This window comes from Monocercomonoides exilis (assembly GCF_001643675.1).
Source record: "Monocercomonoides exilis strain PA203 chromosome Unknown scaffold13-1861174, whole genome shotgun sequence".
Lineage (NCBI taxonomy): Eukaryota > Preaxostyla > Oxymonadida > Polymastigidae > Monocercomonoides > Monocercomonoides exilis.
Window position 1 is genome coordinate 169834 of NW_027150558.1, and position 24195 is coordinate 194028.

Consider the following 24195-nt stretch of genomic DNA (forward strand, 5'->3'; position numbering starts at 1 on the left):
AAAAATTAGTTTGTCGAGCAGTTAGATATATGTTTCACAAAATTTTGCTTAATTATATAAAAGATGGGAGGAAAGATCAATTCATGTTTGCTGAATCTGAGTTTTGTCCTGAAGACGCTCCAAAAGAACTAAAACGTAAAGAATTTGAGCCATACATGGATAATCAAGGGTAAGCGTTTTGTTTAGACATTTCATTTATTATTTATCACTTTGATTGATTCCTCCGAACTTGGTTGATGGTTAAACTGTGTTTTTTTAAGTACATGCCTTGGTTTCTCTGGGAAAGACTACACAGTTATAGCCGCCGATACAAGATGCTCCGATGGGTACCTTATCATGTCTCGACATTGTCAAAAGATAGTAAAATTGTTTGATTGCTTTCTTTCCTTTTATTTATAATAATTGCTCGAAATGTTAAATTTACAACATGTATCATGATACATTTTATTATGTGCATTTAAACATTGTGACAAAATTTTTTTATTCGTTTTTGTTTGATAATTTTCTTTTCAAAAATTTTCAAAGAACGGATAAAATCGTGCTTGCAACAGCTGGCATGCGAGCGGAATATGCAACACTACATAAAAGCATGCTTTATGACATTGAGATGTATAAGTATAAGAATCATAAAGACATTTCACTTCCTGAATGCGCTCAATTGCTTCAGAATACATTGTACAGTCATCGATTTTTCCCAATTTATGCATTTTGCATCCTGGGAGGACTTGATGAAGCTGGAAAGCCTGCATTGTATGCTTATGATGCAATCGGATCTTATCAAAAAACAAAAGTTTCTGCAGTTGGATCAGGAGGTCAATTGGTTGAACCTGTTCTTGATTCTCTTATTTTGCGTCATCATAGACAAAAGGTTCCAAGTGAAGGGGATCCAACTGGTGATAAGGATTGGAATCCATCAGAGGAAAAAGCCATTGAATATGCACATCAAGCATTGATTTCTGCAGCTGAACGCGATATACATACTGGTGATTTCGCAGAAATTTATGTGATTAATAAGACAGGTGTTAAACGTATTATTAAGGAGTTGAAGTTTGATTAATTGATAAAAGAATGAACTATTTCAATTTTATTTTCATTTCAACAGCTTATTTTATAAGTCAACTTATCTAAAATTAATTTTTACGTTTTTATTTACATTAATAACGATCCCAACGAGAATAATTATGAATTAACATGATTTAAAAATGATCATTATCTTTTTTTGAAAGGTACCGTTATTTAAATTTTATCATTTTTTGTTAAATTTTTATTTTGATTCTTTGCTTTTGTACCGAAAATTTCAACACAAAAATTAGCAAAGAACACTTTATGTTAAAATATAAAGAGATCAAAGATTATGTATACAGCTGTGGGACTGAATTAAAGACAGTTTTATTGATAATCTTATATTTTGAAGATACATAAACATTTTTTTTCACTTTGTTTTCAGGACCTTCATCTTACTTTGCAGTTTCTATTTGCTGGAAGTTCCAAATACCGATTTCAAAGGGAATATGACATCATACGCGATTTTTCACATGAAGCGAATAAATCAAAGACACAGTCATTTATTTATCATGAAATAAAGGCTATAAGTTATTGCTGCTGCGCGATTCAAAAGAGGCAAGAATATGTTTCGGGGGAAAGGAGTATAAAATTTTGCTTTGAGTTCGATGAAGACAAAGAAGAAGATTTCTTCTTTTCAGAAGAAGAAATGAAAAAATTTCGAGAAATCGATGAAACAATCAAAAGCAATTTTGTGTTTGCTTTGAGCGAATGGGAATTTGCACTGAAATCTGCTTCTGATTCAAAGGGACTTTTGTGTTTTCCAAGAATAACATTCTTTTTAATGAATCGCTTCCTCATACCTTTCTTCCGAATGCAAGGAGATTTGAAGCATGAGCTTTACTGTCATTTATTTATGATGAAACATTGCTTTATCATGGCTCGTGCTTCTACTGCAGAATTCACCTCGAAGCTTGACAATGCAAAAACATTTTCTTCTGAAGAGGAATCAATTCTTAATTTCCTGCAAAAGACAGAAGAAGGGCGAAAGCAAAGAAAAGGTTCGCTGCACGTTGATATCTATTTTATAAAGCCTTCAATATTTTTTTTGAATTTCAATTTCTTTTTGTTTAACATTTTAGCTGAGATGCCTCTTCTTGGATGGTTCTCTTCGCTGCTTCGCTTGCTTTTAGCTTATTCACAATATTCGCGTGAAGGCGAAGCAGAAGCCATTCTCTCTGTTGTTGAGCCGTGCCTTCCCTTTTTGTTCCATCCTCCTTCTGTCGGCTTGCTTCTGGAAAAGCAGAGAGAGAAAGAGCCATTCACAAACACCCTTCTCAATCAATCACATTCAAATTGCCAGAAGCAGCAGCAGCAGCAGCAGCCTCACTCAACAACACGACAACTCCTCAATCTTATTGAAGACGCCAAAGGGAAGGAGTTGATTCAGCATCTCCTCAACACAGAAAACTCCTCTCACTCACTGTTCTGGATGACTCCACCCAGCCAAAAATCATCCCTTGGCAAACACCAGTCAACTCCTTCTTCAAAGGCACTGGCTGATCACTCTGCAAACCAGCTGCCTCCGATCCATCCATTCGTTTCCACATCGCTGCAGCACACTCTTCCCTGTCTGTCTGGCAGCGATGTTCCTTCTCTTTTCGTCGGCCTTTTGCAGCGCGCACCGCGCGAGTGGGTTCTTTCCATCTGTGTCGTGTGGGGGCTCACCCTCCTCGTCAGGGCACACCTGTGCTTTTCTCGCTGTCTGTGGGCAAATGCGCTTCTGAATGCAGAAGCAGCTGCTGTTTGCTTTGTGTTCAGCTGCCGGTTCTGCTCGCCCAAGCCGACAACTCAAAATCAGTCACAGGGAGTGCCCAGCGAAAGAGGCAGCAGACGCGCCGAGGAAGAGAACACACCTGTTTCTTCTGCAGAAGCACAGAGAAATGCAGCCTTTGCGTGGGCATATGCGCTTTTGCCAGACGACATCTATCTGATGGCCTGCGATGCATTTGCTGTGATGTCTTCTGTTTTACTGCGCAACAACATGTTTCTGCTATCCAAACGAATCGAACGCCAAGTTTCGTCCATTCTGAAGTCCTGCACAGCTTCTGACACATCCTCATTTTCTGTTCCCCTCCTTCTTCCTTCCTCTCTTTCTTCTTCTGTCTGCACTCAGCTGCGGGGGATGGCCTTCCCTTCTGCCTCGTGGAGCCTCTTGTCTCATTTCTTGTCACACAAACACCGCACTGTGCAGCGCCTTGTGCTGGAAGGAGACTCAGAAGACGCCACTTACTACGATCTGAAGGTCGCTGAGACGGCAGCGCTGGTTGCAGCTGCCCCGCTTCTGTGTGTTGAAGATGTCGTCTCCTGGCGAGTGCTCAACAGCGCCCACAGACACAAAGAAAGCCATGTACTCTGCTTAGCTCGGTGGATGGGGGTGATCAACAGCACAATGAACAGACCTTCGTTTCCGTTGCTTGCTGCAGATGGAAGTTGGATAATGAACTCTCAGAAAGCAGACGTAACTTCAAATGCTATCTCCACTTCAGCTAACAATTCATCCTCCTCCTCATCATCCTCTTCTTCTTCTTCTCTTAGCACTTCCACTTCATCCACTTCAACAGCCATAGCTGATCCCACTCCATTTGTAGAACAGTTCACAAAAAGCTTTCTTGATCTGTCTTGTTTCCACCCATCGTTTGTGGAAGCCTGTTTTCAAGTGCTCAAATTGCAGTGCTTTATGCTCATCTCCCCGAAGCTGAAAGAGCCAATTCTGAGTACAATTTTAGAAGAGGGAAAACAAGCTCTGCCTGTCAATCGCTCTAAAAGGGTACCAACGATGGAAGAACTGGCATTTATGAATTGCATGACATCATCATCTTCTTCCTCTTCTTCCTCCTCTTCTTCTTCTCAAACAGACACCATTTCACCAAATAGCACTTCATCATCATCATCCACTTCATCCTCCCTCAACAAATACGCATCCAAAAAGTCTCCATACGTTGCCATGGACAAAAGCAAGACGCAGCTGTCTAATGTGCTTTTCAAAGTTTTGAGCTGTTGTGTGATGAACATCTCGTCCGTCTTCAGCCGCGTTGCCAACTCGTCCATCGGCTTTCGTCAGAATGTGCTGATTTCACTCAGCAGACTGAAGGGCAGCGATTACATTGACATTCCACTGCTTCTCTTTCCAGACTCTTCAAAGAATAAAACCAATGAAACTTCTTCTTCTTCTTCTTCTTCTTCTCCGAAAAGCGCTTTCATTATTTCTCTTCCATTTCAGTTTTCTACTTTGGTCACATCGAATTACTATTACCCTCTCACTTCATCTCCAACTGCATCAACACCCACATCATCATCATCCTCATCCTCATCCTCATCATCTTCTTCTTCATCTTCTTCAACTTCTTCCTCTTCTCCTTCTTCCTCATTTCATTCTCGCTTCTTTTCCTCCATTTCATCAAACATTCAGCCAATCACAACATTTTCCTGGTTCTCTTCCTCAATCACTTGCGAGTTCGTTCACTTCTTCCTGTCAACTTACATTCGAAATGCAGAAAAGCAGCTGGACTTATTGAAAGAGCAGACATCACCCAAAAGCCCCTGGCAGCGCGAATCACCCGAAAAAGACCTGTTTGCCTCGCCGCTGCGGTTTGTGTGTGACACCGTCCTGTTGAGCCTGTCTGTCCACCTGGAAAACAAGAAAAGCAACGAAAAAATACGATTTTTTGTGCCTCAGCCGCCGAGAGTGTTGTGCCATGCGTTGTATCTTGTGGCTTCATCGTTGGTTGCTAAGCAGATGCTGCATGAAAGATGGATGCAAAAATTGAACCAAGCAAAAACTGAAACAGATATGACGCCAATAAATGTCAATCCATATGAAGAACTGTGGAATATTAACAAGACAGAGGCAAAAAGCACACAAATCAAAGAAGATTGTGACAGCCTCAATAAATCTGACTCATTTCCTTCCGAAACAGCACTCATCCGAAGGCTGCTGATGGCAAGCCACATGAACTGGTCCGTTGTCCAGGCAGATGACATCTTGTGCCACGATGTTCCAATCCTCTGTGCGCTGCTGTGTGGAAAGGAAGATCCCAAATCGTGTGCCTTCTTCCTCTTCACAGCACTCTCGGGTCATTCACAACGAAGACTCTTTGCAGACGCGTGGTTTGAGCTGGGAATGAGAGCAGAAAGGGCAAATGCGTCTTGCAAAGAAGAAGAGAAAGAAGAAGGAAGCAGCAGCAGCAGAAGTCGGCGTGCGCATTGTATGTTCAGCGATGCAGATGCAAAAGACTTGTGGAAGATTGCTCGACTGACTCTGCCATTGCCAGTTGAACAGCTTCAAATTCCGAATGAGCAGCAGAAGGAAAGCGAAGTTGCATTGAATCATCCTCTTTTCGACACACTTCTATCAAACTTTTGGACAAAACTTGAAATGTATTGTTCTTCTTCATCGCTTGCTGCGTTGGGTCATGTTCCCTTCTTCCACTTCTTTTTGGTGTGTGTCATTCCACCCAGAAATTGCACAAGGAAAAACATAAAATTGAAGCTGATCCCGAAAAACGTGCTTGTTGAGGCGCGATTCTCGTCTCCTGAAGATGAAGAGCTGAAAAAGGAATACCAGCTGATTAGAGAAAGGGTGATGGCCTTCCAAAGAGAAGCAAACATGCACATAATTCCCAGAAGCAATTCCACTCCTCCTTTTTCATCATTAACTTCTTCTTCATCTTCCTCTTCATCTTCCTCATCTTCCTCATCTTCCTCATCTTCTTCCTCTCTTCGAAGTGTTCCAAGATCCTCTTCGCCAACAACACAGCCAACAAAAAGGCGAGTTCAAATAGATTTAACTTCACAGCAAACGTTGCCTCCTTCAATTTCCTCAAATTCAACTCGTTCTCTCAGAAATCGCTCTCGTTCTGTTCCTCTTTCGCGTATTTTGGATGACGATGATGAAAACAAAGACAAAGCCTTCCTCTCTTCAAGCAGTTCATCATCATCATCTTCTTCTTCTTCTTCTTCTTCTTCTTCCTCTTCTTCTTCTTCACAAGCATTCCAGAAGTCACCACAGGAAATGGAGACATTTGATAATGATCCACATAATGTTGTTGCTTATGGCAGAGCTAATACTCCATTGGCTATTCCAGCTGCTTGTAGCGCCTCTTCCGTTCTTGAAAACGAATTCTGTTTGGAGAAAAAGCGAAAAACAGGCAGAGAGGTCAAATTTGTTCAGAATGAGTCAACTTCCAACAAAAATGATTTAAACGAATTTACAACCTCGTCATTTGGTTCAGAAAAAAAGCCCAACTTTTCTTCAATGAATGCAAAGAGATCTTCAGATTGCAATGAAGACAATTGCGAAGGCTGCTCTCAAAGCCAAAGCAGCAGCAGCAGATACAAGCGCCTGAAGCCAATCACCATCTGCAAGACAGTCACAGTCATAGCGAGTGACGACGACATGATTGAGTTCAACGACATCGATGTTGCACTTCCAGAGCCAAAGAAGAGACGGAGGTATATGCGTGATATAGAGCCATCGTTGAGTGCAGCAGAAGAACGAGACAAATCAAGCTGCAATGAATTAGAAATCGACGAAACGAAAATCCCTTTTCCGCTTCAACATTCAAAATCTCTTCCTCTCAAAAAGGAGTTCGTTTCGATGGATTCATTGGATGCATATGGAAGTACACACAACAAATCTTCTTCTTCTGCTGCTGCTTCTGCTTCTTCTCTAAATCAACAGCAGCAGCACCAATCGCAGCTGGAATTGCAATCGAAAATGAACATATTGAAAATCAATCCAAATCAGACAACAACAACACCAAAAGAAGACAGTCGATTTGGTTGGAGCTCAAAGAATGCCATTCTTCCTGTGGATGTGCCGTCGAGTGGGTGGATCGGCGTGTGCCAGTCAGAAATGCAGCGCATCCTGTCTGAAAGCCACGTGACACTGTCAAAAACAGAGCAGATGACCAATCGCGAGTGGTGGCTGCATCGTGAGGAGTTGGATAGAGATGTGGAGCTGCTGGCTGTTCTTCTATCAAGATGCCTCATACGTGGGGGAGTGGGAACAGGGTTGTTTGAAAGAGGAGAAACAAGCAGAGAAGAGAATAAAATGATTTATGATGAAAGTGAGGAACGAGAAAATAGAAAGGGCAAAACAGATAAATGCAATAAAAAAAGCAAAATATATGAAGAAGAAGAAGAAGAAGACAAAGAAGAAGAGCTGAATTACACAAAAATTGACAATAATTCAGATCCTTTAGTGTTTCTATTCCTCTCACCAGATATGGAGAAGCTGCCGTGGGAGAGCACAAAGCAATTCTGCGACTGTTCTGTGATGCGAATGACAAGCATTGGCTTTTTATTCCTTCGAGAAGAAGAGAGAAAAGCATCAAGCTTATTGAAAGGCACAGAAACGGAAAGTGAGATAAATAAAGATAAATGCAGCGAAATTGATATTTGTGATTGCAAAAAAAGAACAATCGCTCAAACACCTATTTGCATTCTTGATGATGAAAGCTCCAATGAAATGATTAGCAAACATTTATCATCATCTTCTCTGTCTTCACCTTCGATCGAACATTCTTTGTTTTCTTCTCTTTCATCAGCTCCTCTTCGAGATGGTGTGGATGCTTCTTCAGTCTTCTTCTTGATCAATCCAGATTGCACTTTGAGTCGTTTTGAGACCGAAATGTCTGAAATCATCCACAAACACACACAGTGGGAGAGTCTTGTTGGGCAGCCTCCTTCGAAAGACCTGGTGAAGCAAGAGCTGCTGGGGAAAGAGGTCTTTGTGTACTGTGGCCACGGAGCAGGAGAAGGTTACTATCCGTTCTCGCGCATTGTCAAACATTGCCGCACGCCGGCTGTGCTGCTGATGGGATGCAGCAGCGGGAAGCGGGACATTGACGGAGAGTGCTTTCCGAAGGGGGTGGTTGATGCATACCTTCACTCAGGCTGCCCAGCGGTTGTGTCTAACCTGTGGGACGTGACTGTGGCAGACGAGGCGAAGTTGGCATCGACCATTCTCAATCAATGGCTGCTGGGTGAGTCTGATGACACTCACTCTGCAAATCTGCCTCTCCCTTTCGCAAAGGCAAGAGAGTCGCTGACGTTTCCTTATTTGAATGGAGCTGCTCTTGTGACGTATGGCGTGCCAATACATTCAAAAAGGAAATGACAAACAAGATTTGAAATGAATTGTTAAATATTTTCTGTGTTATCATTCAGCTTTTTTATATTTTTATTTTTATTTTTATTTTTTTTCAATTATTTTTAAATCCAATTCGATTAACTTACAAATCACAAATAAAGTGAGAACTTTATTTTCTAATTTACTTCTGCCTGTTCTTTTTTCCCCTTTTATAAACACAAACTATCAACAAAAATAAACACTATCAACACAAAATTTGAATAAAAAATAACAAAAAAAGAAACACAAGTCTTAGACATTAAAGAAGTCAATTATGGCTTCTCAACGAATGCTGCTCTTCTCTGCATTGTTCGGCTCCAGTGCGAGAGAGATCGCCATAAACCGTTTTGTGGGGTGGGGATTCCAGTGGCGCATGATGAACGACTGAATTGGCCTGCTGAACGAATAATACGAAAAGTAGGAAGAGGAAGTCTGCGAAGTGCTGGCGGAGGAGGAGTTGGAAGAGGAAGGGATCGAATAGGGACTCTGATACTGCAAGAAGTCAGTGGCGATGTCGTACACACGCCGCAGGAAGTCTACGTTGATCATTCCATCAATTTTGGTGTCGTTCTCAAAAATGAGTGACATCTGCTGAAGATACGCAGCTGAAAGAGAAGAAATCGAAAAATTACACAAAACAAAATACAGAAATCGTTCGTCAATTTGAAAAATATTGAAATTGCCAAAGAAAAGAAAGAGAACTGTTAAAATATGTGAAAGCAATTGAGCATACGGCTATTGATGTTTGAAAGCACATATGCATTTGAAAAAGAAATGTTGTAAAGCAATTTATTAACAGAATTATTTATCAATAATTGAAGCAAACAATGGAGGCACTATTGGAGGCTTGACTTGCTTGAGTCTGGCTTTTGCTACTTTGAAGTTGCCTGTTGGATTGACATAGCGACGATACTCATTGTACAGCTGAATGCAACAAATCATAAAAAAAACAGTCAGAGGAATGATAAAAGCGCGAAATATGAGCAACAAAGAATTGTAAGTTTCACAGAAATCATCAGAAAATTGAAAAGTCATTCCATTCTTTCAAAAGAGAACAAACTGCTGTCACTTTTTTCCCTATTCCTCCCCACGTGAACTTCAGCCTGGTGATTGGTGTGTCGCTAAGTGCACTGACAATCGCAAACAAGCCGTCGAAGTTGTTGAGCTCAAACAGACACTGAATCACTTGAAGGAGATATCCAATCACCTATTAAAATATTCATATGAATAAAATGTTTTCAATAATTGCATTAATTTCACATAGAAAATGGAAACATCCAACAAAGTTAATAAAAAACGAATGAATAATCGCTATCACTCAATTTGAACGAGAGATAATCATACTGCTCGTCTGCTCTTCACAGTTGAGTTCTCATCGAGCACCATGTTCATCACAAGATTTGTCAGTCTTTTTGATGACAGATTGATTGCCCAGCGAGCATTCCGCGAGATGCTCTGCCCTTTCGGACTCTCAAACGCGTTGTGGAACAGCTCAAAGCGGTCGATTTTGCAGTATGCTTCGTACTGGAGCAGGGTGATCTGGATGGCGAGGTCTGACGGGGTGATGTCGAGCAGCGTGAGAGGAGCAGACGGAGAAGAAGAAGAAGAAGATGATGATGATGATGATGAAGATGTTGCGGCTGAAGTGATGGTGGAAGAGGCAGCAGGAATAGGGGGATAAAGTGATGAGTGTGTGGTTGTTCTGGCTATCGAAGTGGGAGTTTGTGTCAATGAAAGTGCAGTGTTCATTGTAAACTCACCAGAACGAATAAGCTAAAAATAAAAACAGCAGAGTAATATGATAAGGAGAAAAAATGTTACAAAAATGCCCAATAATATCATTTATGCCTCAAAAGAAGAAGAAGAAGAAGAAGGAAAGCACACAGTTGAAGGCAGAGTTACTGCTGTATCGTCGCGTGTCTTTGTCTGAAGACGCGAGTGATAAATGCGACGTGTTAGCGAAAAATTGGACTGTGCAGCGGAAGAAGAGCTGCTGGAGCGAGAATAGTCGGAGAAGAAAGGCTGATAGGGATCTTCCCTCTCCAAAAGCGACAGACTGACAAGGCCAGCCGACTGCTTCGAAGTGATCTGTTTTGAAAAGAAAAAGAAAAAGAAAAGAAAAAAGAAAAAAGATATTGAAGCAGATTGATTCATTAATCGCAAATGGAAGTATTCAAAAGAGCAAACATTGGAGTCAACAATGGAGCGAATGTTAGCCGAAAGTGTTCGGTGGTTGAGTGACAGCTGTGTGTCGCAGAATTCGATCAGCTCTTCTACCAGATGACAATCAAGGAAATCTGAATAGGTAAATGAATGAATGAATGAATGAATGAATGCGCATTATGTTTAATGAAGACATAATACAACATCGCCAGAAATGCATTCACAGTGCAGCAATTCACAGACAAATAACTTTAATCGTCATAAAACAGAAAGCTTCCACACCTTTGAAATATCTACTCACCCAGTCTTTCAGCACATTCCCAACTTTTGTCTGCACCTTCGAGACAGAGTCAGCCGTCTGCTGCCCCATCGGCGCCCGAAAGCGGTCCATTAGTTTGTGCAGAAGCACTTCTGGGGTTGTCACCGTGCGATACACAAACAGAAAGAACTTGGTGAATTGCATCTGCGAGGCGTCTGAGCGGTCTGGATTTGTCAGCTTTTCAATCAGTTTGTTCAACGTTGCCAGACGAATCTTCATAGGATCGTCTGAGGAAGGATCTTCGTACTGGAAAATGTTGAACAAAGAAAAACAATAAATTTAATAAAAATTTTAAATATCATACTACAATATTCGTCGGACGATCAGGTCCTTCATTCCAAATTGAATCAGATATTTCTATTTTTTTTTTTTTTTTAATTTTAATTAGTCACATAAAACTAAAGCATGTTTTCATATTATAATTTTTCAGCAAACCGTCGTCAAGTTTAATCAATCCTATCTTAAGGAGATGTTCTTTGACCCTTTCAATATCAACCTCACCCTTGGGAGTTATCATTGTATGAATTGATGAAGTTTGACCCAGTGCCCCCCCAACAATAACAGTTAGCAAAGGAACTGCATCGTCATTGGTCCCGCTTGTTGAATTTCGATCATCGTTTGAAAATCCTGGTTGTTCAATAAATTTCAATCTATTACTCCCAAAAAAACTTCCGCCAGAAGAGGTAGAATTAGAAGCCTGAGCAGAAAAAGGCGATGCCCCTGGGATTGTCCAACTCTCTAGTGCGGATTGTCGTTGTAAGAGTGAAAGTTCCTCGCTGTTTTCTTCGTGTTCTTTTTCTGGAAATGATACTTGTGCTTCTTGTTCAAAGACTTGCAAAGTTGACGAATATCCTTCCAAATTTAAATATTGCATAATTAAATAAATCATCAATTGTTTTGGAGGCTGTTGAACAGTAGCAGAAAATTGTTTATAAAACAATTTCGTGCGATAAACAGGCGAAACAAGTTGGTGAGACGAAAATAATTCTGGATGTCGTTGATAAGCCCTAAAAATCCAATCCGTTCGGTCTGGATGCTGTTCTAAGCTTTGCTGTTGAAACATTCAAAGTTTAAAAAAGCAAAAAATAATTAAATTGTTTTGGAATATTTGATCAAGTATTTTTTGTTAATTTGAATTGGAAAGTTTTCACATATGAAAAGAAAAGGAAATGAGGTGAAGCGAATGAATATGAAAAAACGGAAAATAAAAAATAAAATACAATTTTTTCTGAATAAAGACTCCATCTTTTTCTTTCATCCATTACATCGTTGATTCTGAGAATATTTCAATGAGTGACTATAAATCTATTTCTTTCCTTTTCTTTACCCTTCAAAATCAATGTTGAAGATCAATGAAATTCCAAAATTACAGAATTTGAAAGACTTGTTTCAATAAATCTTTTTCATTCTTTGATTCCACAAACAACGATATTTTATATCCTTCTCCTCTTCAATCCCTTTTCAATTTATAAAAATTGCCTTCATTGTGATTTTTTCCCCTCCTCTTTTTTCCATTTCAATCTCTTACTCCAAAAAAAATTCTCCCTGTGAACAGAATCTATCAGACATTTCTCGTTCAAATTTAATAACCCAAATATAATCTTGGACAAAACCCGGAAATTTCTAACAAAAGTCGAAAAAAAGAAAAAGAAAATTATCAAATTTGATATTAGTAATCACATGCATATTTCAATTGTTTAGCAATAATTCAATAAAAATATGATTAAAAAACAGAATTTGATTTATATATTTCTCTTTTACACAAGGATCAATAAACCATAACATATCCAGTTTTCTTTAATATGTCTTCTTTTCCTTCTTCAACAGCTCTTTCCAAAATTTTTGCAATAGATGAGAATCGAAGACTAGATTTAAAAGTTGAAAAAATAAACTTTCTTCTATCAAAAGAAGAAATTTCGCACAAAAGCATTGTTTGTTCAGGGTCAGTTTCTTCTTCGGCTTTATATCGACATATCTCTTCTTAAAAGCAGGGAAGAGATCCTCAACACAATGGTAGACTGAATATGTTCACAAAGAAGAACAAGAAGAAATTGAAGGATGTGCAAAAACACTTTTGCTTTCGATGAACAAAATAACATTTAAAGATGTCGTCAGTATTGTTTCGTATATTTGAGAATATTTTTTTTTGACTCAATTAAATTTATATTTTGAAGCCAAGAATGTTTCGAAGAGAAGAAAACGAAATGAAGACGACGAATGCGAAATGAAAGAAATTAATGAAAAATGGGCTTGAAGATTTATAAGAAAAAGCAACGCATTGCAAATGGTCAAACCACAAAATTTAGATATAAAACTGCTTTTAGCATTTTTTCCTGCAAACGTTTCTTTATAATTTTCATTATTAAAGGAAATAATAAAAACAAACAAAATTAGTCAGGTTCTGATTTAAATATTGATGAAACTGGAATTAGTTTATGCAAATCAGATAATAACAACATCATCACATATTCAGATCAAAAGCAGCCAGTATCACACTCACAACAGAATAATCCCAACGTGACATCAATTTTCAGAGTTTATGTTAACGGATCTTCTTTGAATCCATTGACGTTGTGGCCTTCGAGAACCGTTCCGAAAGATCTTCTTCCTTTGAAGTTTCGAAATGTTGAAATTATTGCCAATGGAAGTGGGTGGACTGCAAAAAGTAACTACGAAGAAATTATGCTGAAAAACATTTTCACTGCAATAGACAAGAAAAGAGAAGAACTACATGGAAATGAAGCAACTGGTCTCATTATCATGGATGGACATTCGTCAAGGCTTTGTTGGTCAGTAATATCCGGGTGTCGCACGCATGCAATTGAAATTGCAATTCTTCCATCTCAAACCCCTCATTAAACACAACCCCTTGATAGATACGTGATTGCCCAGTTCAAAAAAAGGTTGCATTCTTCTTTCGAACCTCCCACCGAAAGTGGAGTATTTGCCTTCAGAAAAGCTCTTGTTCCAGCTTTGGCAGATGCGGTGTGTACTGCGATGGACCCCAGAACAATTATTAAATCGTTCTATGCATGCGGAATTGAGCCCTGCGATCCTTCCGTTGTTTTGGATCGATCGCACAATCAGTTGTCAGTCTCAGAAATTTATTCATCAACTTTTTCTTCAAACACTTCTTCAGGAATAATGAACAAAAAGGTTATCACAAGTGATGAATTTGTTGAAATGAACACACCACGTGAAAAAGGTTTGAATAATACAAACGTTATTATGAATGTTTATTTCTTTGAAAAATGCTTTTTTATCATTGGAAAATGTGTGTCGAACAAATACAGCGTCGTCCAATCCAAGTTGATATCAGTGAGTCAACCAGATGATCAACAGAACAAAAGCAGTGATAAACAAAATTCTGGGCAAAATTTAGAAGCAGAAATCGAGGAGAATGTTTTGTTTGTGGCTGAAAAATAAAAAAGAAAGAAGGTTTCAGAATCTGCTTGGGGAAGACAGTTTGACATTAACTAAGTTGCATTTCTATTTTCGAGGAACAAAACCTTTAAATAACCGATTTATATATTTTCGTTTTTGATTCATAAATAACAAATGCCAAACGCTTCAGTAAATGAATCTATTCACACCATAGTGATAAAAATAGAAAAGAATTCAATCATTAACCACTTCAATAGAAATTGTTTTTCCTTTTTTGTTTTTTTTTTTTTTTTCTTATGGACGTGAATAACAAATTCAACAAACAAACAAAAAATCGAATTTGAAGAAATCGAAAACTGCGGGCTATGCTTCCGTGCTTTGTCCTTTTCCAGGGTTTTGTCCATGACCATATTATAAAACAAGTCCATCCAATCTTTCAAAAAGGATAAAACATCTAACTTTTTTGCCCACAATCTGCATGAACACAATTTCCATTCTGTTTCAATTGGCTAGCCAAAAATTTCTCGAATAACTCATTCATTGACATTGAAAAAATAAATACGCATTTAGATCTGTAGGCTCTTTCTTTATAATTAGAAAAACAATATTAAAACTTCGTACAATTTGTTCAAATCTTTATTCAATAAAACAAGAATTTCATAAAAAACAAGGATCGTTTAGTGTGAGTTTGATAATCTGAAAAATATTGTGAAACAGATGAAAAAACGCAAAGCATTTAACAAAAATAACACGACGCCACATGTGGAAGGTTGCAGAAAAAATTCAAAAGAAAGATAAAAATAACAGATTAAAAAGCATTTTGACGTGCGAGAAGGAATTATGAAATGATATGATGATGTAATGCTCCGCAAAAAATGTTCTCGATTTTTAATTTAGACAATAAACACAACATTAAGTCAATATTTTTATCCTTCTTTCTTTTTTTCTTCGTTTTTGCCACTTGTTTTTTCGTCATCTTTACCCATTTCTTCCTTCTTTCTTCTCATCCATTCTTCATATTGATCAATATTTCTTTTAAGAATATCTTCAATAGGCCCTAACAGACGTTGAAATGCACTCTTTTCAAGAGTTAGGAATTTACATTTGCAGAGAGCAATTACAGTCGCTGTGCGAGTCATTTCATCTGAAAGCAACGCAACCTCGCCAAAGAATTCTCCTGATCCCAATTCTCCAACTTTTGTTGGACCTGCAGATGGATCCACCGTACGTAACACTTCGACTTTTCCACTTTCAATTATGTAAAATCGAGTTCCAATATCACCTTCAGCAATGACCACAACCCCTTGTTCACATTCTTGAGGTTGAAGTGCATCGCAAAGAGTCTGCCGTTCATATTTGTCAAGTGAATCGAAAAACCTAACTTTCGAGATAAAATCTTGATATTTCATTCGCTTTTCCATGACTGTCTTCATCATAACATGCCTATATGTTGCTTGATCAATTGCCCAAAGCACGCAGTCTGTTGTAGCTTGTATTGTTGCAGCACGTGGACAGTTGTGCATCAATGCAAGCTCGCCGAAAGATTCTCCTGCGCTCAGATGAGACACCTTCACTGGCTCCGATGTCTTGTCTTGAGCTATTAAAACATCTACTTCACCAGAATCAATAACATAAAAATAGTCCCCTTTATCGAATTGTCTTATAATAATATCATTCGCTTTTTTCTTCATCTCGAACATTGCGTCTAAAAGTCAATTTTTTGAAAAATATAAAGATAATTGCATTTTTTGTCAAATCTTATAAAAGGAAAATCATAACAACATACCAACAATCATTTCTTTTTGTTCTTCATCAAGAGCAAAAAATAGAAAGTTTGTTTTCGTAATTTCTCGTATTTTCGCTTTAGATTGTTCAGTTTTTTCAACAACTGATATTGTTTTTGTTTCATCATATTTAACGGTTGGAGGAGCGATAATTGCATGCCGCCGCCCGCTACGATAAGCTCCAGAAGTTGTTGAAGGTCGTGGAGCCTCTGTTCCTTCTTCAAGCTCATCTGGAATCGCTGTTCGTTCTAGAATTGGAGATTTAGATGAAGAAGGAGAGGACATTTCAGGAGTTGCCATCAAAATAATTTCAAGAAAATAATATAAAAAAAAATCAATATAGATCTCTTCCCATATAATATTAATAAAGAAGATTTGTTCTTTTTGTTTAAACAAAAAAGATATATAAAATTTATTTGTCAAAAAGTTTCTGTTAAAATTTAAAATTTGAATATTTTTGAATAAACATTTAATAAAAAAAATTTTTTTAAATATTATTTTCTAAAAAAAACATAAAAAGAAATTCAAGTGTCTTTCAAAGCTTGAGCTGCTCGATATTTCACATCTGCATCCGAATCGCTGGAAGCCATTCTCTCGAGAGTAGCGATGGCCTCCTTCTTCCAAGCGGTCCTTGTCATAATCCTAATTAAAATTCCCAGAGTGTCTGCCGCGTTGAGCCTGACGTTCGGTACGACATCCCTGCTCAGTCCAGAGACAGCCGGGAGTGCCTGTGTGAAGAGGTACTCTTCAGAGCACACAGCAGCAAAAGTGCCCAAACAGGCGAGCCCTGTCTGCCTCTCCTTGTGCGTGTTCCCGCGGCAGAGGGTGCAGCAGAAGGGCATCAGGTTCTTCCCCACCCACTCTGGCCCAAACACTTTGCCCACCTCACACAGACACGCCATCCCTGCCTTCCGCACTGCCACGACGCCGTCGCACACCCAGTCGAGGCACATCGGCAGGAGCTTCTCTTTGAAGGCTGCCTCGTGCATCTCAGTGGCGACAAGGGGGATGGACGACATCACACTCACACGCACACGCCAGGGTATGTCATCAGAAGTGAGGGACTCAATCGCAGGGACGAGACGGGCGCTGATCTGGTTGAGATCAAGCACCTGGGAATGAGAGAGAGAAATGGAGGAAAGAAGAAGAGAGAAGAAGAAAGAAAATTGATAAGTTAAGAGAAAAGGAAGATGATAAAAGAAGAAAAAAAGAGTATTTTATTGTGTAAAGGAATGAACATTTAACAGATGATTCAGAGAGAAAGAGAAAGAGAAAGATAAAAAATAATAATCATCAAATAAACAAGTCAGACTTTTGTGATAGAAGAAAGATTGGCAAGGACTGTCTGTCTGACTTCGATTGATTCTCTGTCTGAGAGAAAGTCCAGCAGAAGAGGGAGGACTTCTCTGTTGAATTCGCTTTTTGTGAGAAGAGAAGACACAGCCATCACTCCAACAACAAGCGTCTCTGTGAAGAAGAAGAAGAAGAAGAAGAAGAAGAAGAAAAAATGAGAATAAAAGAATGATTTTTAAAAGATATTGAAGAATTATTAAAAACAAAAACGAAAACAAAAAAAAAAAATAGCATTGAAAGAAGTTCAAAGAAACAATATTTTTTAAACCAATTATTAGAAAATGAAAAAAGAAATATTTCATAAAAAATCCATATAAACATTATCATTCACCTTTGAAAGTGCATCCATCGTCTTTTGCTATTTCCTTGATGGGTGGCAATATCTGCTTCACAATCACTTCAGCTGGAAGTCTCTCACACACAGAAGCCAATCTGGCTGATGCTTCTGTCTTCACAACTGGCTCAGAATCCTTTTGAGTCAAAGAGGAAAGGAAAGAAAGATTGGAAATAGAAACAATAAGAAGAAGAAATATTTCATTCCATTAAAATTTTGAGATTTTCAGACAAATGGAAATCACTCACCATATTTTAGTGATAAATCAAAATTAATGAAAATTCAACAATTGATAAAAAATAAACATAAAAATCCCTTTTTGACACAATTTCTTTTCTTTTCTTTTCTTTTCTTTTTCATCCCATTTGCACACCCCCAGCAACTCCAAATAAATCGGAATGATTTCCTGTCTCACTTCATTCACCGACGGCGACGCACACAGCCCGTCGATAAGCTCTGCTGCTTTGTATCTCACCCTCCACGAATTGTCCTTTGCGAGGCAACGGGCAATGGGGAGGATGACAGCACACGTCTCTTCGCTCGTCAGCTGCTTCGCTGCTGCCACAACAGCACCCATCATCCACAGCCGGATGGCGTCGTGTGTGTCTTGCGAGAGCCTCCCCATCATCTCTGCTATCCTCCCTTTCAGATGCACTTTCTCCACATGCGGAATTAGATTCTGAGGAAGAAGACAAAACATCGAATATTCAGATTAAGAAAGATAAAACGAATAAATAATGCACACTTTTAATGATTGAGCTGCAAAATTTCTGACTATTTGAACAGGATCTTCTACGAGTCGTGAATACATTTGAAGAAGTTCCTCTTTTTGATTCTCAAGGCAATGCGGATAAACAGCTGGAAACAAACAACTCGCAGACACACGCATTGTAAACCAATCTGAAGTGCAGAAGCGCTTCACCAAATCAAATCCTTGTGAAGCCACGTCTGCAGGAGGCATTGCTTCCAAAACTGTTATTAGTGAATTACAAGCCTTCAAAAAGAAAATGGTTATAATTCAAAAAGGAAAAAAAACTACTTCAAAAACATACGGACTCTCTAACAAAAGCATCTTCTTTCGAAGCAAGAAGTTCCAAAGGGCGTATCAAAGTATAAGCGAATGAACTTCCTCCCACTAAATCCACAAATTTTCCAAGCTCCTCAGAAAATACGCCAAGAACTTCATCACCATCTGAAAAAAAATCTGTGAAAATAGGAAATGTTGTTTAAAGAAGACAACATTCTTCAATCATTTCAAACTTTGAATAAATGGTAAAAATTCATTTCTTGTTCGTTGCGGTCCAACTGCTCGTGCAATGAAACATAAATTTTCTGCTCCTCTTAAATGTGCCTTTTCATCATGAGTTTGAAAACCTTCGAGAAAATTTGCAGCTTGAAGAAGCATATCTTCAGTAATATCTGAAATCATTCCTTTAATATTCATATAAGAAATTATTTCAAAAATAATGTTTCAGAATCAAAAAATTAAAATTATTTGCATCCAAGGATTGCAAAGTTAAAACCTATTGACATTTTTTAAAAAAAGAAATATCCTTCAAAGAATTTTCTTCAAGATGAAATAAATTTATTATATATCATGATCTTTTTCTTTTTTTTGTTGAAAAGAAAAATGCTCGTGTATGCACTGCTTCTGCTGTCGTCTTTGGTTTATACCGTGGACAGAACAAAATATATGGTGTATGAGGAATCAGGATTTTACAGAAGAAACAGATCATTATTTCCTGGAGCTGCGCCATTCTATTTGTCCCCAGATGTAACTGTTCACAACACTTCGATAACTGGGATCGTTATAAATAGACTTGAATCAGTTATTCTTTCTTACACATTTTCCTTTTATGAAGAAGGGATTGTTCGCTTTACTCTCTTTGAAGAAGATGGGTTGTATATGCGTTTGCCGATTTCTGATGTCTTGATAGATTATGTTGAGCCATGTCCAATTTCAGCAACGAAAGATAATGAAACAATGATTATTAAATTTGGAAATTATCAGATGAAAATTTATTTCAAACGATTTTTGTTTGAACTTAGTGATGAAAATGGCGTTTACATGATGCTTAACAAAAATAAGATGTTCAATTTCGAACATTACAGAGAACGTCCAAGATGGATGCCAGAGGTTACTGTGAAATCTTCATCTATAAAAGGAAAAGAATCAACGGTGACAGTTCCATCAACGACTGCTGTTAGACGAAAGCCACTTTCTTTGCCAATTCCTGGAAAGTATCCTGCCGAAACAGATAATATGTGGGAAGAGACCTGGCGTGGGTTCACAGATTCGAAGCCTCGAGGCCCATCTTCCTTGGGATTGGAAGTGACATTTGTTGGAATGAGTGATGTTCACGGATTGCCTGAACGAGCGACCACTTTGTCTCTTCCGACCACAAAGGGAAGAGACCCAGTCATCAGAGAACCTATTCGCTTATATAACACCGATGTCTTCCAATACGAGATGGACTCGCTCCAGCCGCTGTATGGCTCCATCCCGCTGGTTGTTGGGCGGCATCCGATGACAGGCAGAGCAGCTGGCTGCCTGTGGCTGAATGCAGCAGACACGTGGGTCGACATTGAGAAAGAGCGGGGCACTGACACGTTCAGCACAGGAGTCATTGATGCAGAGACCGGAGAAATGTACACGAAAAATGGAAGACCCGCCATCAAGACGAACATCACTGTGCATTTCATCAGCGAGGCCGGTCAGATGGACGTGCTGTGCTGGCCAGGCAACAACAGAAAGAGCAAAAACCAGAACAAAATGAAAAACACAGAGGAAATGAAGCAACAGCAACAGAAGAATGGATCAATCAAAGAGAACGAACCAGCCTCAAACAAAACATCTGTCAATGCAACAACAAACAACACATCAACAAGCAATTCGTCTTCAGCCAACAGTCAGACATTTCGAGACAGAGGGCATTATCTCACAGGCATGGCATCAGTCATGTGGAAGTATGCTCGGCTGACGGGTGCTCCGTGTCTGCCTCCTCTCTTTGCACTGGGCTACCACCAATGTCGATGGAACTATTTCACCGACGCCGAAGTGAGCGGGATTGTGGCTGGGTTTGACGAGCACCGCATTCCGATGGATGTGGTGTGGCTGGATGTGGAGCACACAGAGAGGAAGAAGTACTTCACGTGGAATAGGCTCAGCTTTCCCGAGCCTGTGGTTATGCAGGAGAAGATGGCGCAGATGGGGCTGAAGCTGGTGACGATTGTTGATCCGCATGTGAAGCAGGAGGGAGGTTACCCCGTGGGCGGTGAGGCTGGCGTGAACGGCTTCCTCATCCGCACTAGCGATGGCGAGACGCCATTCGAAGGCAACTGCTGGCCAGGTATCTCAGTCTACCCAGACTTCCTCGACCCCACAACACGCTATTGGTGGAGCGAGTATTTCTCCGCTGCACCTCGACGATTCGGAGAATCTTCTGAGATTCTGCAGGCGACGGGGCAGGCGTGGAGTGCATCGACGCTTGGCACGCCCATCCTGCACCACTGGAACGATATGAACGAGCCAACTGTATTTGACGGGCCGGAGACTTCGATGCCGAAGGACTGCCTGCATTTGGATGGAAGAGAGCATCGCGAGGTGCACAATGTGTTTGGACACCACTTTGTGATGGCGACTCATCAAGGGATGAGCACAAGATACGCCTTCACTTCGAAGATACAATACCAGTCATCTTCAGCAGCTGCCTCTGCCACTGCACGGAAGCACTCTCAACCGCTGCCGATGCAGGCAGAGCGGCCGTTCATCCTCACTCGCTCGTTCTTTGCAGGCACGCAGCGCTATGCAGCCATGTGGACAGGAGACAACACAGCCAGCTGGAGCCAGCTGAGAGGAGGGATAGCGATGCTGCTGACGATGTCGGTGAGCGGGTTCCCGTTTGTTGGCACAGACATCGGTGGGTTCTTCTTTGACCCCACACCTGAGCTGATGATCAGATGGTACCAGGCTGCTGCATTCACCCCGTTCTTCCGGTCGCATGCCCATCTGGACACGAAACACAGAGAGCCGTGGATGTTTGAAGCAACCGACAAGGACATCATGAGAGAAGCCATCATTGGCAGATACAAGCTGCTCCCGCTGTTCTACACGCTATTCCACGAGGCGGCTGATGTTGGGCTGCCAGTCATGCGGCCTGTGTGGATGGAGTGCGCGTGGGAGCTGCCTCGCACGATGGATACGAGCGAAATTGCAGGATTCAAGCAGCAGACAACTGAAAATGTTGAGGAATCGAAGAAACAGAATGAAGGGAATACAGAAGATAATGATGAGCAACAAGAAGCATCAACAAATTCTTCAAATGAATCAGATGAAAATAAGAAAACCGAACAAACAAACAGCACAAAGCCGAACGAGAGGCTTTTGGAAGAAAGAAAAAAAGCAGCAAAACTACGAAAAGAAGAGAAGAAGAGGGAGCGTTTGAGAACAGAGCATTTTTATGCTGACGAAGAGACGTTTATGGTTGGGTCATCGTTTTATGTTGTGCCCATCACAGAGTCTGGTATCAAGACAAAGACGATCTATCTTCCACCCTATCGCAATCCAGATGCGCTCAGCAGAGACACAAAAGAAGCAGACGAATTATCAGAGCCTTCTTTTTCACCAAACATCACACAGCCTCCTGTTGACCGAAGTGGCTGTCTGCTATGGTATTCACATGCAACTGGAAGAAGCTACAACGCGTGCCGCAGCCACCCCATTCAGATGGCTGTGCGGCGCAGTCACATTCCAGTCTTCCAGCGCGGCGGGTCGGTTGTGCCGACGTGGCAGCGCTACCGACGCTCCTCGTTCCACATGATCAACGACCCACTCACGCTGATTGTGGCACCTGATGGCAACGGACAGGCAGAAGGAGAGCTGTTTATGGACGATGGGCACTCACACGCATGGGCAGCGCTGGGACACATGGCGAGGAGAAGGTTCAGTATGAGGAAGCATGTGTTTGATGTGCTGGACGAGGCAGGGAAAGCTGCCAATAACACAACCACATCCACAACTACGGTAAGTAATGAAGCTCAAAAGAAGACGAGCTTACTGGGAAAACTGTTTGGGAAAGGAGCAGGAAAAGCAGAAGTTGGATCGAAAAAGCCGTCAAAGCCCACAGCTACGCTGACAATCACAAACAGAGACATTCCTCAGCCGCCTGTTGGCTTCAGACACATCACAAGCACAGACTACTATGCAGGGCTGATTTCTTCGATGCGCCAGGCAGCTGCACAAGTATCAGCACTGTCATCAAACAGAACATCTTCTCCTTCATCTTCTAATTCTAATTCTTCTTCTAATTCAAGCACAAATGCATCAGCGTATGATGCAGCAGTTGATGCAGCGATTGAGTCTGTCTTTGAGCCTCTTGTGTTTCCACCATTTATCGATTCAGACTCACCGCCACTGCAGTCGACGTGGGCAGAGATCAAAGAAAGAAGCTGGGTGGAAAAGATCATTTTGCGGGGGCAGCCTACAGAGCCATTCAAAGCTGTGCTGCGTATTAAAAAACAGAAAGAACAGGGAAAGAATGAAGAAAAATTGGTTGAGGAGATTCCAATTGCTTTTGAATATACACCACACAGCAACACTGCAACGCTTGTTATTCCGAAACAGGCGAGAACATGCGAAGATTGGGATATTATCATAACAATTTAACTGAATTATTTTACAAGTCAACTGTTGCTTCGCTATTTCACTTCACATTTATGTTCATTTGTTTACATTCTTGCGTAATATTGTTGCATTGCTTTTTCATTTCTTCCATTTCATTGAATGTGATATTGTTTAAATTTCACCCGCATATTTTTATTTTCTTTTCAGAAGAGTAAAATAAAATTAAAACGAAGTGAACTTTAGTTATGAATAAATCTTTGAAACAGTAAATATTGAAGAGAAGAAGATAAAAAAATGAGACAGAATGTTTTGTGATTTTTTTGTTTCGAATCAACGCTCAGCTCTGACAGAGCACAGTCTTTGAGCTCTTCTGAGGATAGCATCTTTGGAGGAATCGTACTAAGAATTTGAATTAATTCCGATTGAATCGCGTTTTAAAAAAACATATTTAAAGAACAAAAAGGATCACACTTCTTTTTCTTTCCCTGGAACCTCCAAAATAGCGGGCAATGGAGAAGAAAAATCTTCAATTGTTTCTCGGATCATTTCAGCAATCTGAAAAACACGAATAATAAATATTAACAATGCATCATGAAGAAAAGGAAATTGATACGTGTTGTGTGATAATCAAAATTCCAATGTCTGGACGTGTAGTGAATTTATGAAAAGCTTCTGCAACTTGGTCTTGAGTAGTTTCTTAAAAAAGAAAAAAATAAATTATTTTTTATTTATTTTCAAAGGTAAATCCAATACATTCATTATTCTCAAAATAGTAATTAACAATGCAAACTGGAATCAACAATAAAGTAATTTGTGTTGTGAGAATTGTCCATGTTGCCAAGCCCGGTGAGCAAAAGACCAGTGACCAAATCCTGAAATAGAATGCAAATAGAAGAATTTTCAAAGTTCATATTTTAATAAAATTAAAGTTAAACTCGGCGGCATACTTCTTCTCCAATTACAGCAATCAGTAAGCTTCCTTCACGCACTCTTTTTGTCATTTCACTTTACTCATGGGTATGATCACAATAAAAATAA

At 39.8% G+C, this 24195-nt stretch overlaps 7 protein-coding genes across 7 annotated transcripts; 3 read left to right on the plus strand and 4 right to left on the minus strand.

The window, feature by feature from the left end:
- Nucleotides 1-63: 63 nt before the first annotated feature.
- Nucleotides 64-1209, plus strand: MONOS_4149 (putative Proteasome subunit beta type-1). The gene is made up of 3 exons (XM_067874197.1): nt 64-169; nt 261-368; nt 526-1209. Exons 1-3 carry the CDS (start codon nt 84-86, stop codon nt 1055-1057), a joined length of 726 nt encoding a protein of 241 aa, XP_067730623.1. The 5' UTR covers nt 64-83; the 3' UTR covers nt 1058-1209.
- A 730-nt stretch (nt 1210-1939) lies between these two features.
- On the plus strand, nt 1940-8338 carry MONOS_4150 (putative separin; the record flags this gene model as incomplete). The annotated part of the gene is made up of 2 exons (XM_067874199.1): nt 1940-2063; nt 2145-8338. The coding sequence occupies 2 exons, from the start codon at nt 1940-1942 to the stop codon at nt 8183-8185; spliced, it is 6165 nt and encodes a 2054-aa protein (XP_067730624.1). The 3' UTR covers nt 8186-8338.
- A 660-nt stretch (nt 8339-8998) lies between these two features.
- Nucleotides 8999-11742, minus strand: MONOS_4151 (putative RasGEF N-terminal motif; the record flags this gene model as incomplete). The annotated part of the gene is made up of 8 exons (XM_067874200.1): nt 8999-9121; nt 9258-9404; nt 9542-9970; nt 10082-10285; nt 10385-10494; nt 10643-10925; nt 10984-11036; nt 11115-11742. 8 exons carry the CDS (start codon nt 11740-11742, stop codon nt 8999-9001), a joined length of 1977 nt encoding a protein of 658 aa, XP_067730625.1.
- Nucleotides 11743-14349: 2607 nt separating this feature from the next.
- On the minus strand, nt 14350-16198 carry MONOS_4152 (putative cAMP-dependent protein kinase regulatory subunit). The gene is made up of 2 exons (XM_067874201.1): nt 15850-16198; nt 14350-15768 (listed from the first exon to the last, which is right to left on the minus strand). Exons 1-2 carry the CDS (start codon nt 16145-16147, stop codon nt 14990-14992), a joined length of 1077 nt encoding a protein of 358 aa, XP_067730626.1. The 5' UTR covers nt 16148-16198; the 3' UTR covers nt 14350-14989.
- A 173-nt stretch (nt 16199-16371) lies between these two features.
- On the minus strand, nt 16372-19067 carry MONOS_4153 (putative protein phosphatase 2A subunit A2; the record flags this gene model as incomplete). The annotated part of the gene is made up of 8 exons (XM_067874202.1): nt 16372-16959; nt 17160-17314; nt 17532-17670; nt 17908-18213; nt 18280-18528; nt 18587-18738; nt 18795-18965; nt 19058-19067. The coding sequence occupies 8 exons, from the start codon at nt 19065-19067 to the stop codon at nt 16372-16374; spliced, it is 1770 nt and encodes a 589-aa protein (XP_067730627.1).
- A 97-nt stretch (nt 19068-19164) lies between these two features.
- Nucleotides 19165-23394, plus strand: MONOS_4154 (putative alpha 1,3-glucosidase; the record flags this gene model as incomplete). Its single annotated transcript, XM_067874203.1, has 1 exon — nt 19165-23394. One exon carries the CDS (start codon nt 19165-19167, stop codon nt 23197-23199), a length of 4035 nt encoding a protein of 1344 aa, XP_067730628.1. The 3' UTR covers nt 23200-23394.
- MONOS_4155 (putative vacuolar ATP synthase subunit f) lies at nt 23328-24172 on the minus strand. Its single transcript, XM_067874204.1, has 5 exons — nt 24105-24172; nt 23948-24029; nt 23771-23853; nt 23629-23712; nt 23328-23556 (listed from the first exon to the last, which is right to left on the minus strand). Exons 1-5 carry the CDS (start codon nt 24156-24158, stop codon nt 23488-23490), a joined length of 372 nt encoding a protein of 123 aa, XP_067730629.1. The 5' UTR covers nt 24159-24172; the 3' UTR covers nt 23328-23487.
- Between the last annotated feature and the right edge of the window lie 23 nt (nt 24173-24195).

Bases quoted from the DNA above. Each gene is read 5' to 3' on its own strand.
- MONOS_4152 (XM_067874201.1), bottom strand. From the start codon at position 16,147: ATGGCAACTCCTGAAATGTCCTCTCCTTCTTCATCTAAATCTCCAATT. The intron at 15,769-15,849 runs GTATGTTGTTAT...ATTGACTTTTAG, and splicing joins ACAAAAAGAAATGATTGTTG to ACGCAATGTTCGAGATGAAG.
- MONOS_4149 (XM_067874197.1), top strand. From the start codon at position 84: ATGTTTGCTGAATCTGAGTTTTGTCCTGAAGACGCTCCAAAAGAACTA. The intron at 170-260 runs GTAAGCGTTTTG...TGTTTTTTTAAG, and splicing joins CCATACATGGATAATCAAGG to TACATGCCTTGGTTTCTCTG. The intron at 369-525 runs GTTTGATTGCTT...AAATTTTCAAAG, and splicing joins TGTCAAAAGATAGTAAAATT to AACGGATAAAATCGTGCTTG.
- MONOS_4155 (XM_067874204.1), bottom strand. From the start codon at position 24,158: ATGACAAAAAGAGTGCGTGAAGGAAGCTTACTGATTGCTGTAATTGGA. The intron at 23,854-23,947 runs GTTTGCATTGTT...TTCTTTTTTAAG, and splicing joins TTACTTTATTGTTGATTCCA to AAACTACTCAAGACCAAGTT. The intron at 23,557-23,628 runs GTGTGATCCTTT...TCAAATTCTTAG, and splicing joins TTCCAGGGAAAGAAAAAGAA to TACGATTCCTCCAAAGATGC.